This window comes from Magnusiomyces paraingens (genome assembly GCF_902498895.1).
Source record: "Magnusiomyces paraingens strain CBS 517.90 genome assembly, contig: contig3, whole genome shotgun sequence".
Classification (NCBI taxonomy): domain Eukaryota; kingdom Fungi; phylum Ascomycota; class Dipodascomycetes; order Dipodascales; family Dipodascaceae; genus Magnusiomyces; species Magnusiomyces paraingens.
This window is the reverse complement of record NW_022474069.1, coordinates 1,466,149-1,481,187: the sequence shown is the minus strand read 5'-3', so window position 1 is coordinate 1,481,187 and position 15,039 is coordinate 1,466,149. Positions and strand designations below refer to the sequence as shown.

Sequence of the window (15,039 nt, the reverse complement as noted above, 5' to 3'; positions counted from 1 at the left end):
AGTTAAAAAAAGCCCTCTATGACGTTTTCTTTTTTTTTCTTTTTTTCTTTTTCTTTTTGATTTGATTTAAAAATGTATGATAATAAATCAGAATGTATTACGAGTCGAAATAGTGCGTTTTAAATTTTTTGTTTTCCAATATCAAATTTTATTTAACCTATCAAAAATTAAAAACATTTGAGTTTAATTCTGAGCTAAGGATCGACTTAATTTATTTTTGAGGGATTTCTAAAAAAGATTACGTCAGATTCATACGATAGATCCAATATATTTAGACTAAAATGGAAATATTCTCAATATCAGGTCAGTTATTTGAAAATTAATTTTGGGAAATTTTGCTTATTTTAGAAATATTTTTGGCTCCAACCAACTTTTTTGCCAAAGCATGCTCTAAGCCTTTAAAAAATTAAGTTTCTCTATTATGCGGCTTTCCCAGATAGGAAACTGTAACATGTAATGACGCACAAAAAAAGACGCAATCGCACCTCTACAGTAAACTGTCTTACGTGTATCTGGGGCTTTGCCTGCTAAATTCACAAAACTCTATCATTAAACGCCACCAAGTCTCGCAACTGATTCTAGCACATTCAAGAACTTTCTCTGATTTTTCAGCCCCTACGTAACAACCAAAGTCCATTTTGCAGTCACTGGGAAATTATATAAAAAGGACCAGATATCTTCCAGTTTTCCTACTTTTTTTTCTTCTTCCTTATCTTACAACATCATTCAATCATCAAAACTCATCTTCTCACATTATCAGCTTTTTATCAACAACTTTTATTATGAATCCTTTTTTTGCATTTACTGAAGATTTTGGCTATCAACCCCGTGGTCGTGGAGAACGACGTGGATATGGATACCCTCCTCCACCACCTCCTCCTCCCCCTCCATTCGGTGGCCGTGATTCTCAGTACTATGCTCCTCCTCCTCCCCCTCCTCCTTTCTTTGGCTATGGCGGTCCTGGTGGGTTTTCCTTTAATGCTCCTCCTCCACCACCACCTCCACCTCCTCCTCATGGGGCCCCAGAAGATAGACGTTCCCGTCATCGTCATCACCACCACCATCATTATGATGGTCCTGAAGATGGCCCCGACTTTCCACGCGGCCCTCGTCCAGGTCCCCGTCCTGGCCCTGGTCCCCATCATGGTCCTCATGGTAGACACCCTCCTCCACCCCCTCCTCATCACGGTCACCATCGTGGTCCTGAACCTGGCCCCCACCCTGGTCCTCATGGTAGATACCCTCCTCCACCTCCACATCACGGTCCCCATCATGGCCCTGGTCCCCATCATGGTCCTCATGGTAGACACCCTCCTCCACCCCCTCCTCATCACGGTAACCATCATGGTCCTCACCATCATCACCATCAACATGCTGCACCTCAGGACCCCTTCAATCTTTTCTCTTTGTTGGAGATTCCTTTTATGATTGCCTCTCAGTTCATTCCTGACTCCGGTCATATTAGTGACTCTTCTGAGTCTTTCACTTCTTCCGACAGTGAGTTTGAGGATACCTACGAGCCCAAAGAGAAGACTGAATCTAATGAAAAGAATTCATCCTCCTCCACGGCATCAGCTAAGGCTTCTGCTGAAGATTCTCAGACTGCAGATGAGTCTGAGACCGGCTGCCAGGCTAAGCATTGTCACAAAAAGTCTTCCTCTTGTGCTTCTAAGCGCAAGAGAGATGTTGATGGTTCCTCTTGCGCTGCTACTGGCTCCTGCGCTTCCTCTTTTGCTGGTTCCTCTGGATGCCATGCTTCTTCTTATGGCGGCCGCCGTCATCGTCGTCACCACCATCATGGTTATCCTCATGGTGGAAGATCTGGATATTATTACCGATCCAATGCTCCTGGTAGCATTGCCGAAGAAATAATGGGTCCTCTAATTTCTGCCATCAGCAGTGCCTTTGTAGTCCCTTTTGCTGACTCTTACAGTAGCGATGATGAGACTAAAGAAGCCCCTAAGGCTTCTACTTTCTCTTCTTCTTCCTCTTCATCTGCTACTCCCGCTCCTTCCAAGACTGAGAAGTCGAGCGAAGAGTCCGACTTTGAGTTTGAATCTGAGTCTGATTTCAATGTTGCTGATGACACTGAGAAGACTGTTGAGCCCGAGATTTCCACTACTCCTGAAGAATCTCCCGCTGAAGAAGTTGAGTGTCAGACTGAAGAGCCTTCTAAGCCTACTGATGTTGAAGCTAAGTCCGCTGAAGACGATACTGAGGTCATTATTAAGACTACTCCTGAGACTTTGGAGGTCAATAACGAGGTTACTCCTGAAGCCTCCGAGGTCATTGAGAAAGCTGAAAAGGAAGTTAAAGAAGTCGAGAAAGTTGTCGAGGCTACTGCTCAGGAAGACACTCCTGAGTCTTCTGTTGCTGATCGTCTTCAGCAGGCTAAGGTCAACATCGACCGATACATTGGCATTTACAATCGTATCAATAAGTTAAACAAAGAGGGCTACACTCCAGCTTCTACTGATGATGAAGCCGATGATGATAACGAGCTTAATCTTAGTATGACTTCTCGTATTTTAGTTTTGGAAGGCGTCCAGACTCAGCTTGAGGACATTTATTCTGAGCTTGATGATATGGAGTCTCCTTCTGAAAAGGCCTTGCGCAGAATGAAGCACGGCCTTGTTGGCTTGGCCGTCACTTACGCCGATAAGGTTGAGGCTCTTCTTGACATTTTGAAGAAAAAGCAGGCCGATTTCGATAAGGCTGACTCTAGCATTGATTCCAACTGGATTGATGTTGAGTCTTCCGAGACCTCTTCCACTTCTAGCTCTTCCAAGAAGTCTAAGGGTCGCAAGATTGCAATTGAAGGTGCTAATTAAGCATCTAACTATTATATAGCTTAAATAACCAATGATTTTATTTTAATATGATTTTTTTTAATTTTTTTAAACATGTTCTTTTCTTTTACATAATGTTGATGTATGTAGTTTTTAGGGCCTCTGCCTCACCTTAAACCCCGTTAATATCACGTTTTTTCTCCGACAATTATGCAAAACTCCCTCTAAATTATCAATTCGTTAAATGAGATTAATACCAGTTTGAGTCTATAAAAAGGAAAGAAAAACTGAATTATTTTTAAAGATTTTAATTATTTGGTTTCATTCATTTGCAAAAGATTTAACTATTTAAAATATTTGCAAATAAACCTGGGTTAAATCTTGAGTATATGACTGATTTACCCTAGAGTAAACAATTGCTTCAAATTGATACTAGACTAAATTTCTTATTCTGTGAATGCGAAACCTCTTTTAAGCTACTACAATAACATGTCGGATACTTGAAAAGGAAGTTATATATGAAAAAATATCACTTTTTGATGCCCAATGCAAGTCTTTGTAGGATGTGTGAATGGTTATTGTTGCGGTAATCAACGGCATTTTATAATTTTTTTATTACAAATTGGAAACCATAAACGATTTAAGCGCAAGAGATGTCAGTTCCTGGTACGTACGTAGATGGAAAGAACAACCATTAGACACGGCGTTTAAGGCTTCTAATTTAGAATTACCTGGATTTGTATAGAAATATAAATACTCTACGGCGTTTCCAGAGACATATATATATGTTCTGACTTCTTGATTATCAGTATCATTTTTTGTTGTATGAAAAGTACAAAGTGGTTATCCGTCACAAAAAATTCGCTCACCAATTATTTTTCTTTCTTCTTTTTCTTACTCATCAAACACTTTGACACCTCATTTTATCTTTCATCTCCCCACCTCTTCGTACCATCTTTTATATATTTATCAATAATTCTAAAAACAATGACGAGATCAAGCAAAGAATTCCGAAGTGATACTTTCACTGTTCCATCTGAGCGTATGATGGAAGCCATCAGAGAAGCTTCTGTTGGAGACTCTGTCTATGAAGAAGACGAAGACACAAATTCGCTACAAAAGCGCATTCAAGAGCTTACGGGCAAAGCTGGTGCTTTATTCTTCCCCTCAGGCACCATGAGTAACCAGGTTGGTGTTCGCAGTAATTTGCACCAGCCTCCATATAGTATTGTGGCTGACGACAGAGCACACGTTTACCGTAACGAGGCCGCTGGTCTGGCAATTTTAAGTCAAGCAATTGTGTATCCAGCATTCCCCAGCAATGGGCTGTATCTCACGCTTGAGGATATCAAGAAGCGCGTCATTGATTTCAAGGACATTCATGTTGCAACAACAAAACTTGTTTGCCTGGAAAATACGCTCAATGGTATTATCATGCCGCTCGACGAAATTAAGCGTATCTCCGAGTACGCCAAGGCCAACGGTATTAGAATGCATCTTGATGGTGCTAGGCTATGGAATGCTTCAGCTGAAACTGGTATTTCGCTTAAAGAATACTGTCAATACTTCGATACCGTTTCCCTGTGTCTGTCTAAGGGTCTTGGTGCCCCTATTGGAAGTGTCTTAGTGGCTGATGAAACGACAATTGAAACAGCCAGATGGATTAGAAAGCAGCAGGGTGGTGGTATGAGACAGGTAGGTTTGCTTGCTGCTCCTGCAAATGTGGCGATTGACGAAGTCTGGCCCACCATGAAGGCTACTCATTTGGTTGTCAAGAAGTTGGCCCAGTATTTGGAAGAGGAGCTTTCATATAAATTTGAAGGCCCTGTTGAAACAAACTTTATCTTTATTGACGGCCCCAGATCTGGTGTTGACATCGTAATTTTGGAGGAAGAAGCAAAAAAGAGGGGGTTGAATGTTGTCAGCAACCGTCTTGCTTTCCATTATCAAATCAGTCCTGAAGCCATTGAGCTGTTAAAGGAAGCTGCAAAGGCTGCTCTAGAAAGATCAAGGGAAATTGGAGTTAAGCCCGAAGGTGGTGACTCTGAAGGTATTGCTGTTGCTGGCTCCAAGTCTGGATCTCATAAGTACGCTCCTGTGAAAAACTAAGATATGGCGCATTAAAAGTTTCGAGAAATAACCCACAAAAAGCAGAGTATTTATATAGTTATAAATAAGAAGTTAGGGTATAGTCTCATGGGCTCTCATAAACATCAAACATTAAATGAGAAGTTTTAAATAGACTAGGAGAGCTATGCCTATTTTTTTTTTTTTTTGCTTTTTGTTTAAGATCTTAAAAAAGCAACTAAATGAAAATAGACTGTCTTTAAATTTTTATTATGGCGAACGCCAAAGAACTGTGCTTCTTTTCATGAAATGGTTAAAATTAAGTCCAAACACTTTGCCTTCTGTTGGTAAGCCATTGATTTTTATTAATAAAACTTTTATAGAAAGGTCTTTAAAGTGATTTCTTTCCGAGAGCTGGCGCCATGTCTTAGATATTAGCTTCTTTTAAAGAAAACTTGATTAATGGTACACCATATCATTAGTTACACATTTCACCTGATTGAATTAACTTTCCGTTGCTAGCTAAAAGAGATTTGTTTTAATCGGTCACCTTTACTAAGTCAATGAAATGATGTTTTTAAACCACTTTTTAGTGTAGTATTTATCTGAAAATTTTTCATAAAAAGCGATCAGAGCCTTGATATTTAAATGGAATTCTCCACGGTAGCCGCGGATGTCAGTTTTCATTAGTGCTTTGGTTTAATTTATAAATTATAATTATAAATTAATAGTTTAATTAAGTTATTAATTTTCTAGAATATTAACATTAGAATCTTTGTAGAAATTTATAAAGTGAAAAAAAAAATTATCATTGAAAATGACATATTTTTCTTTCAAAATGCAGTAGAAATTTTGATTTGCGTAGAGAGTGGCACCTTATCAAGATAACCAAGGCCTAACCCTGCGGGGAGGTGTTGAATTTTAGCAAAAGTTTTCTCGGTGTTGTCCGAAAAAAAGAAAATCCATTATTGTGACGCAACACATAAAAGCATTGCTCAACCCCTCGTTTTTTTTTCAACTATTTTTTTTCCACAATCTTTTTATCATCTTTCAACATTCAATTAACCCTCTCTAAACAATCATGTCTAAGCATCCTATTACTTGTCATATACTTGATACTGCTAGCGGAAAGCCAGCTGCGTCGGTTTCATGCACATTATATCTTTTTGAAGGTGGCTTGTCAGCAAAAGCTGATTCCAATGTCATAGTTCTTGGAACTGCCTCCACAAATTCTGACGGCCGCGTGATGAACTGGGACCTGAAAAGTGACTCCGAAGCTACAAGCAAGTGGTCCGATAGCAAAATTGTTCCTGGTATTTACAAAATCAGATTTGAGACTCTGAAATACTTTGAGACCAAGGGCGAATCCACATTCTTCCCGTTTGTCGAAGTTGTGTTTAAGATCAACAACCCACCAGATGGTCACTATCATGTTCCTCTGCTTCTGTCTAACTTCAGCTACAGTACTTATAGAGGAAGCTGAAGAGATTGAAGATCAATCGGTTCTTAAAACAAGATAACAATAAAAACTTATAATGATTTGGCTTAATGAAATTTTAATTCTTTTTTTTTATTAATCATATTAATTATCATTGGCATTCACATATAGTAAAGTTAGGGCAAAAAGAAAAGATACCAAAGGCCCATACCAACAGCTGTGGTTATTGCTGAAGTCAAAAGATTTACTTGGTTATTTGATAAGATGTTGTATCCAGAAACAACCTTGTAGTCCGGGTTTTTTGTGGCATCAATATCGGTAAGTTTACCACCACCTTCGCTTTCGACAATAATGTTTTTGTCAACCGAAGCAACAGACTGTTGAAGTGTGGCGCCCAGCACCGAATCAAGAACAGACCCAAAGAGGCCCATCACTGACGTAAAAGCAATCAACGCACCACATTGTAAAAATTGTTGTGTAGGAGAGTACAGAAATAATGACGAAATCGTGCCAATAAACGCACCAGCACCTAATGCAACGCCGAGACCTAGTGGAGAGACACCACCGTTGGTGCCCTTAGGGCAAGGCTTGAGTGTGGTAATGAGAATAGGGTTTGACTTGGACAGAATCCCGAGCTCAGAAGACCAAGTATCGGCGCAAACTGCAGCATATTGACAGATTATTCCAATTAGTAAAAGATTGGACCAGGGATAAGAACTGTCCACAAAATAGTAAAAGTGTGTGTGGAGGAAAATTAGAGAAGTTGCCACAATGGAATTCGCAAACACCTGAGTCGCATTGCGGGGTCCCTCTCCACCCCCCTCGCCATTGGGATGCTGTGTGAGACTGGCCTTAATATCGGCCTTTAATTTAGTGAATTTAGAGCTTGTCAAGTAAAATCCTGCAAGCAAAGAGAATGGTAGTAATGTCGGATGGTGAGTGTGAATCAAACCGGTAGCCACCGAGGAAGCAATGCCTAAATGAGTCAGCCCCCGAGATTTGTATGCCTTGAACGCAAGACCCAAGACCAACAGGTCACTGGTGTAAAATGGGAAAGAGGGTTTAATAGGTTGAGGGAAATTTAATATAAAGTCTAGCATTTATTGATTGAGATATTATATGTATTAATAAAGATTGAGTCTTCTTCTTATTATTCTTCTTTTTTTTCTTCTTCTCTACCTTCTTTTAAGAATATGATGTGTAAACAAAAAAGCTAAGCATAAATGTTGGTTTCAAAGCCTTAAGGTAGCTATTTTAATCTTATATGTTTTATCATTTTAAGTTTGTAATAACATTACATTATTACATAATAAATACGATTATAATTTCGGAAGGTACGATGTGAAAAAAACCGGCCCGGAAGACGGCTGGTTGTGTGGTCTGGAGACGGTCTATCTGTGCTTACATAGCCGTATGTTGGAACCAGATTTTTAAGTCAAAATGTTCCGAAAAAAAAAAAAAAAAAAATTACTATGGTTGTGTGAATCTCAGCGCCATGGAAATCAACAGAACGTTTAGGGTTTTGGTATATAATCTGGGCGCTCTTCCTTTTTTTTCTTCCTCCTTTTTTTTTTCTTTTCTCTCTCCTTTCCCTTTGCAAGGATTTCTTCAATCTACATTTTTCAATCGTTATTTTCATTTTGTCACTCAACAATTAGTTGTGATCATCATTAAAAACTTTTAAAAAGAAAAAGTATCCATTTACAAATACTTAAAATGCCTCACTACGAGCCCATTCCGGTCCCCGATGCCTTGGCTAAAATTCCCACCCCTAGCCAGCTCACTAAGGAAGAACAAGAGAAGTACGATGCTGTTTTGAAGCATTTTCAAGAAATTACCACTGTGGGTCTTACTGAAAAGGACTATAAGACCAAACGACGACCAATCACTGATGCTGACAAGGCCTTTTTGACTCGTGAATGTTTTCTCCGTTACCTCAGAGCCACTAAATGGCAAACGACGGACTGCATCAGTCGAATCGAGGGCACTCTTGGATGGCGCAACGAATTTGGCATTGATCCTGAGTCCAACCTTTCTGCTAATGTTGTTTCTGTTGAGAATGAATCTGGCAAACAGGTTATTCTTGGCTTCGATATTGACTCCCGACCCTGTCTTTACCTCAAGACTGGCAGACAAAACACAAAGCCTTCCCACACTCAAGTTCAGCACTTAGTTTACATGCTTGAGCGTTCTATAGATCTTATGCCTTCAGGTCAAGATCAGCTTGCACTTCTCATTGATTTCAAAGCTAGCAAGGCTGGCACCGTCAACAAGCTTCCCACTCTTAGCATGGGTCGCGAGGTTTTACACATTCTCCAAACACACTACCCTGAAAGACTGGGCCGCGCCCTTTTAACAAATATTCCTTGGCTTGCCGCAGCATTCCTCAAGCTTATTCATCCTTTCATTGATCCATTGACTCGTGAAAAGCTGGTCTTTTCTGAACCTTTCCCTAATTACGTCCCACCTAATCAGCTTGACAAGGAAGTTGGTGGTAATGTTGATTTCGAATATTCCCATCAGAGATATTGGCCATCTCTCACAAAACTTGCTGCTGAGCGCCGCAAGAGATATATGGAAAACTTTCATGCTCTTGGTGGTGTTGTTGGCCTGAGCGAGGCTGACCTCAGAAAGGAAGTGTTAGATAAAGCAACTGCTTACATTCCTAATCAAGGCTCAACACAGAAGATCGCTCCGCCTGGACAATTATCTGAAGCCTCGACTTTGGTCGTGGAACCAGATGCTGCATCCAAGAATACGGAAGCTGTTGATGAAGTTACAAGTAAGTTGGAAGATTTAAAGGTTGTTCAAGCTGAGGTTCCAGAATCAGCAAAAATTACTGCCATGGCGAATTAGTCATTGGATTATTTCATCGTTAAATACCTTTTACCTTTCTGTTTTTAAATGTATAGACCCAAAAGCAAAATATTAGTCACTAATTAACTAACAATGTATAAAGAATGAACTCTTTTAAGATCCGAATTAAGCACTAGACCCTTTATCGCCAAATTAAGTGGTAATTAAACTCAAGTGAATAGTGCTTAAAATTTCATCACACATCCGACGTCGAAAACGTAAACACTGGTTATCACAAGGTACTTAGAGTGATCCTCAGTGATTTTTAATAACAATTTATAATATATGATTAATGATTACTAATAAATACATACAATTTTTTTTTTTGGGGATCTTTAACCCCTTCGACTACCGAAAATATCCATTTCTGGCAAAAAATGATTCACGGCTCTCTAGAAAAATATGATCGGTTAATAGCGGTCTAAGGCATTCCTTTATCCTCCTCCCCCCCCCACATTTATCTTTTACTACCAGTTGCTTGAAGTCTCCGCACCTAAAAAGTGCTTAGGATATTTACCTCGAGAGATATAAAATCCCGTCAATTTCCTTGTATTTCCTTTTTTTTTAAAAATATTTTTCTTCATATTTTCCTTAAGCTTTTTTAAAATATCATTATCTTCTCATCTTCAAAGTCACAATGAAAGCGTTTTTTAACACGTCCTCTAAAGTTACTAGAACTCTACCAAAAACCAGTCATACAAAGATACCTCAGCTGGTTATTTCTCACAAATATATACACAGTACTCTTTCTGAAAAGTCTGCATCTATTCTTTCTGAGTCGCATAAAACTCCTGATGCTTCTTCTAGTCCCAGAATTAACAAGGGCCTGGATTTCCCAGGTATAACCAAGACAAAGTTTGTTAAAGACATGGCTTTAAATGATCCAGCTCTTTTACAGCCGATGGAAATTTACCGGCTAATTGATGTTGATGGAACACAGTTTGATAAGAGCTATGAGGTTGATGTTGACAAGGATCTTGCTATTCGAATGTATCGAGAAATGCACATTATTGGCATTCTTGACAATATTATGTATGAGGCTCAACGTCAGGGTCGACTGAGCTTTTACATGGTTAATGCCGGTGAAGAGGCTTCGGCTATTGGCTCTGCATCGGCACTCAAGCCTAATGATGTTATCTTTTCTCAATACAGAGAAGCTGGTGCCATTTTACACAGAGGCTTGACAGTCAAAGAGTTCATGTCACAGCTCTATGCCAATAAAAATGATCATGGCCATGGTCGTTCCATGCCTGTCCATTATATGTCCAAAACTCTTCGCATCCAACCAATTTCTTCGCCTTTAGCCACCCAAATTCCTCATGCGGCTGGTGCGGCCTACGCATTGAAGGTTTTGGGAGAAAAAAGTGGAGTTGATCCCAAAAGCGAAAATGAAATTGACGATGGCGCATGCGTTATTTGCTATTTTGGCGATGGTGCTGCTTCAGAAGGAGATTTTCACGCTGCATTAAATATGGCAGCTACCCTTAACTGTCCAGTAATTTTCTTTTGCCGCAATAACGGTTATGCCATCAGCACACCTACCAAGGAGCAGTACAGGGGTGATGGAATTGCTTCACGTGGCATTGGGTATGGCATTGAAACCATTCGTGTTGATGGCAACGATCTGCTGGCTGTTAGACGTGTCACTCAAAAGGCTAGAGAGGTTGCCACTCGTGACAAAAAGCCTGTACTCATTGAAGCAATGTCATACCGTATTTCTCACCATTCAACTTCTGATGACTCATTTGCTTACAGACCAAAAAGAGAAGTGGAAGATTGGAAGAGAAAAGACAACCCAGTTGTTAGATTCAGAAAATGGCTCGAACTAAAAAACTGGTGGAATGAAGACGAAGAGGCTAAGCTTAAGGTTGAGCTTAAAAAGAGCGTTTTGAAAGAGTTTTCAGCTGGTGAAAAGACTTTAAAACCACAAATTAGAAATATCTTTGATGACATGTATGATACGCTTCCTGAGACCCTGATTGAGCAGAGACGGGAACTAGGAGAGATATTAGATACTTATCCTGATCATTTTGACCTATCACACTTTGAAGGTGGCAGGCAAGGTTTGGGAGATAAATAGAAAGTAAATTGTTAAAAATATAACTATTATATTAATCTTTTAAATCTTTTAAAACTTTTAAATTGGAGAATTTATTCATGTATAATACGTTTATGCAAGTTTAGCTAACCTTTTGTTGAATTTTATTTTCTTTTTGCAATCAATCCATACGAAAATGTCAATTTTTGTTTACCCTGGGTTTACCAAAGAGTAAAGTTAAACTTACTATTGAAAAATAACAGTAACTTAGCCACACAGTTGAAAAAAAAAAAAAAAAAACAGAGATCTATCACACCTACCACCAACTATATTTTTTTTTGCACAATTACGGGCAAGGAACACATTCACAATAATTGTATCGTACATGATAGAACAAATGAGATAATAAAATATTGGAAGATGAATACGAAATATTACAATCCACTTTCAAATAACGACAGTAAGAAAGAAAAGTCTAGCACATTAGACCAAATTTTTGGATTGTTTACTTCAGTTCCTGGTCGTGTCTCGGAACAGAATATTCGGAGACTTGCGTTACGTTATGGGTTGGTACAAACAGAGGTCAAGACTTGTTTATAGACTATTAATTCTAACTAAATTTGATTTTAGCTTTGAAATATTTGCCGACAACCCATCTAAGTCAAGAAGACGCGTGTCGCTTGGTGGTCAAATTACTTTGCTTGATATTTACGTCGCGCTTCCTAGCGAGCAGCTTGACCAAGTGACTTTTTCATTAGCATCCGAAACAGAGCCTTCAGACCCCCAACATTCATTTACATCACAGTCAGTTTCTCCATCAGCAAATGAAATAATATTAAGGGCGTTAAAACAACCTCGCCTTGATAAATTTGCAAAAATATTTTCATTTCTTGCCTGTGCTGACAGAATATCCTCGGACAGCAAGGTCGACTGTTTTAGAGCACTTGACGAGATTTCACACACTCTTTTTAGAATTGCACAAGCGTCTTCTTCAATGTTTTTGGACCTTTCCGCTTCTTGCTATGGCGTTCCAGAATTCAATGTAAATAACACACTTGGCTTAAGCTTATGGTACTGGCAAAGTCATCGTCATGCTTATCATGTTTTAGAAAAAAAGATCCATAATCAACAAACAAGAGGAGGTAGAAATATGCAAAATGCCCAGCCGAGCGCTACCAATTTTACTGACCCGTTCACTCACATACAAATAAACGTTCAGCCAGTAGACAGTAATTCTACCACAAGCATTTACTCATCAGGGGGCGTCGTTGCAAATGGAGGTCTAAGTGATTCCAACGTACTACAGGAGCTTATGGGAATAGGGAATATTGGATCTCCCTACTACTTTCAGCGATATAACATGAGATGGACGATACGTCCCACTGGCGACACAGCGATGCAACATTTAGAACACCTAGACCCACCACCTCCAAGCGGCGGATTAGAAAACAAGGAAGAAGAAGGGTTTTATAATCTTAACAAAAACCGACATGGGTCAGGAAACCATAGCAAATATGGCGTTCGATATAGCAATACCTGGCTTCCTGAAATGCTGCAAATCAATGATGAAACTGGTCTTGTGGAGTCCTGGGGGCCTGAGCCTGAATTGAAACCAGTCACTGGCGAGTTTGCATTGCTATTAGACCCACCTGTATTTTTACCTCGCCATGTGGCTGCATCATTGGATGCTGTTATTGATACCACTGCTGATTCATATATTAACTCTTCATTTGTATCTTCTCGCCGCCGTGTTTATGGTCCTAAGAAGTCGCGAAAGGACAGTATTCTAAGACGAGAAGGAAGTATCATTACTGTTTCTGGGACGACAGGGAATAATAGTGGATCTATTGACAATACCAAATCTCACCAAGGTAGCTTGCAAGGCAAATCCGACCACCATGACAAAAGTGAGGGCGAAAAAACATCAACAGTTTTTGGAGATAGCTATTCTCACGGACACGACAGCGAAAACGATGAGGACGCTTTTGACATAGATACCAGTTTCAGCAGCTTGGTTCCATATCCTTTTGTTAAGGTTGTCGAGATCCCTGTCTCTCATCCAAGAGATTTACCAGAAATCATCAAAGCGCTACGGAAAGCAATAATGATTGACACTCTTTGCCGAAGTTTAAACCTTCATGAAACCACCATGAATAAAAACGGACATGGTGGTCCTACTAGTGGACTAGGACCCCCCACTAATAATGGTAATCATAGGGGAGGCCCAGGCGATTCTGAACAAGAAGATGAAGAGGAGGCTATTGACAGCGATTTGTTATTGATTGATACTATTCTAGAGGCGGCAAATAACATCAATGCGAAACGGCTAAGAATATTAAACAACATTAGAAGCTCGCTAAGCTCTTCCGCAATTTTGGACGACCCCATAGATGAAAAAGTTCCAGGGAGTGGAGAAAACAACGAAGATGATGTATCTGCGGCATTTTTGAACTCTGATTTATTTGAGAATGAGATTTCTATTAACGTTAGTTTGATTGAAGAAAACAATGATGTTCATCTTACAGTTTCCATTCCTTACCTAAGCCATTTTTCATTTTGGATTACACCTACAATGAAACCTGCAGGTAATATTGGATATTCTTTAAGTCACATTAATTTTTCATCACGCTTGCCTAACGGTACTACTATCAGTGGAAGCTCAGAGGATCTCGACCTTGTTGGACTGGCGACAAAGCTGTCTGCAGCGTTAGAGATGACTGAAGACTTGGGATTAGTCTGTAGGTATCTGAGCCACAGATTATGTAAGAAATGACATAACATTTATTGCATTTATCACAGTAATTTATGTAACAGATGTGTGTAATTTTCAGAACAAGTTCTGAGAAAGAAGAAAAAAAAATCATTTCTGGTAAATTTTCTTTGATTTTCTCTTCACCCTCATTTATTCTTTAAATCACTACCAAAAAACTCATTTAAAGCACAAACGGATCCAATACGTCTTTCCTGTGCTTATATCAGAAAACCTTTATATTATTTTTTATTAACATTTTCCCTTCATATTCTTCATATTCAAAAGATATATAGATGTTTTTATGAAGCAATAATAATAAGACTTAGTGATTACTACGGAAATCTTGACACCACATCTACAAAGACAACCATAGTTACTGCATAAAAGATCCATAAAAAAATCATAGATGTTTTCAAAGTTATTAGGAATGGCTTCAGGGGCTCAGACCCCGAAAGATGATGGGATTTCAAAGCCCACTTCTACCAGTTCTAAACCTCCAAGTCAAACCAGCACATCAAAACTCGCCACTTCAAAACCACCTCCAGCTGCTACTAAATCCAAACCTATTTCAAGTCGCCAAAACTCTACCAGCAGTAATTCTTCTTTTTCTACATCAAAAGGCAGCAGCCTTATTGATGAAGAACAGCGGAAACGTGTGGAGAGGCTTAAAGCAGCCAGATTAGCGGAACGCGCGGCTTCTTCTCCTAATACCAAACAAGCCTCATCACAACGACCTTCAACATCAAGTAACGGGACAACTAAAAGGTCTGTCTCTATAGGAAGCAACGGAAATGGTAGTTCTTCCAGAAAATCTAGTGTTACTTCTAAATCTAAATCAGCTAGTCCTTCAACATCTTCACTGAACCGTTCTACTGCTAATGGTGTACCTCAGGGAAAAACAGAAAAGAAAAAGGTTTGTATTTTTTTTTTAAAAAAATTCATCGAAATTCCCCAAGTTTGAGATAATAAATGTACTAACATTATCTTTAGCTTAATTTTAAAGAAATTATGGAACAGGCCTCGAAAATCAATTCAGAAAAGCTGAAGATGACAGTAAAAGTTAAGCCGAAAGGAACTTCTACGTCTACCTCATCCTCTA

At 39.2% G+C, this 15,039-nt stretch overlaps 6 protein-coding genes across 6 annotated transcripts; 5 read left to right on the top strand and 1 right to left on the bottom strand.

The window, feature by feature from the left end:
- Positions 1 to 782: 782 nt before the first annotated feature.
- On the top strand, positions 783 to 2,831 carry SAPINGB_P003768 (uncharacterized protein; the record flags this gene model as incomplete). Its single annotated transcript, XM_031998483.1, has 1 exon — positions 783 to 2,831. One exon carries the CDS (start codon positions 783 to 785, stop codon positions 2,829 to 2,831), a length of 2,049 nt encoding a protein of 682 aa, XP_031854374.1.
- Positions 2,832 to 3,776: 945 nt separating this feature from the next.
- Positions 3,777 to 4,898, top strand: SAPINGB_P003767 (uncharacterized protein; the record flags this gene model as incomplete). The annotated part of the gene is made up of 1 exon (XM_031998482.1): positions 3,777 to 4,898. One exon carries the CDS (start codon positions 3,777 to 3,779, stop codon positions 4,896 to 4,898), a length of 1,122 nt encoding a protein of 373 aa, XP_031854373.1.
- Positions 4,899 to 5,937: 1,039 nt separating this feature from the next.
- SAPINGB_P003766 (uncharacterized protein) lies at positions 5,938 to 6,339 on the top strand (the record flags this gene model as incomplete). Its single annotated transcript, XM_031998481.1, has 1 exon — positions 5,938 to 6,339. One exon carries the CDS (start codon positions 5,938 to 5,940, stop codon positions 6,337 to 6,339), a length of 402 nt encoding a protein of 133 aa, XP_031854372.1.
- Positions 6,340 to 6,470: 131 nt separating this feature from the next.
- SAPINGB_P003765 (uncharacterized protein) lies at positions 6,471 to 7,394 on the bottom strand (the record flags this gene model as incomplete). The annotated part of the gene is made up of 1 exon (XM_031998480.1): positions 6,471 to 7,394. One exon carries the CDS (start codon positions 7,392 to 7,394, stop codon positions 6,471 to 6,473), a length of 924 nt encoding a protein of 307 aa, XP_031854371.1.
- Positions 7,395 to 8,010: 616 nt separating this feature from the next.
- Positions 8,011 to 9,150, top strand: SAPINGB_P003764 (uncharacterized protein; the record flags this gene model as incomplete). Its single annotated transcript, XM_031998479.1, has 1 exon — positions 8,011 to 9,150. One exon carries the CDS (start codon positions 8,011 to 8,013, stop codon positions 9,148 to 9,150), a length of 1,140 nt encoding a protein of 379 aa, XP_031854370.1.
- A 637-nt stretch (positions 9,151 to 9,787) lies between these two features.
- Positions 9,788 to 11,230, top strand: SAPINGB_P003763 (uncharacterized protein; the record flags this gene model as incomplete). The annotated part of the gene is made up of 1 exon (XM_031998478.1): positions 9,788 to 11,230. One exon carries the CDS (start codon positions 9,788 to 9,790, stop codon positions 11,228 to 11,230), a length of 1,443 nt encoding a protein of 480 aa, XP_031854369.1.
- Between the last annotated feature and the right edge of the window lie 3,809 nt (positions 11,231 to 15,039).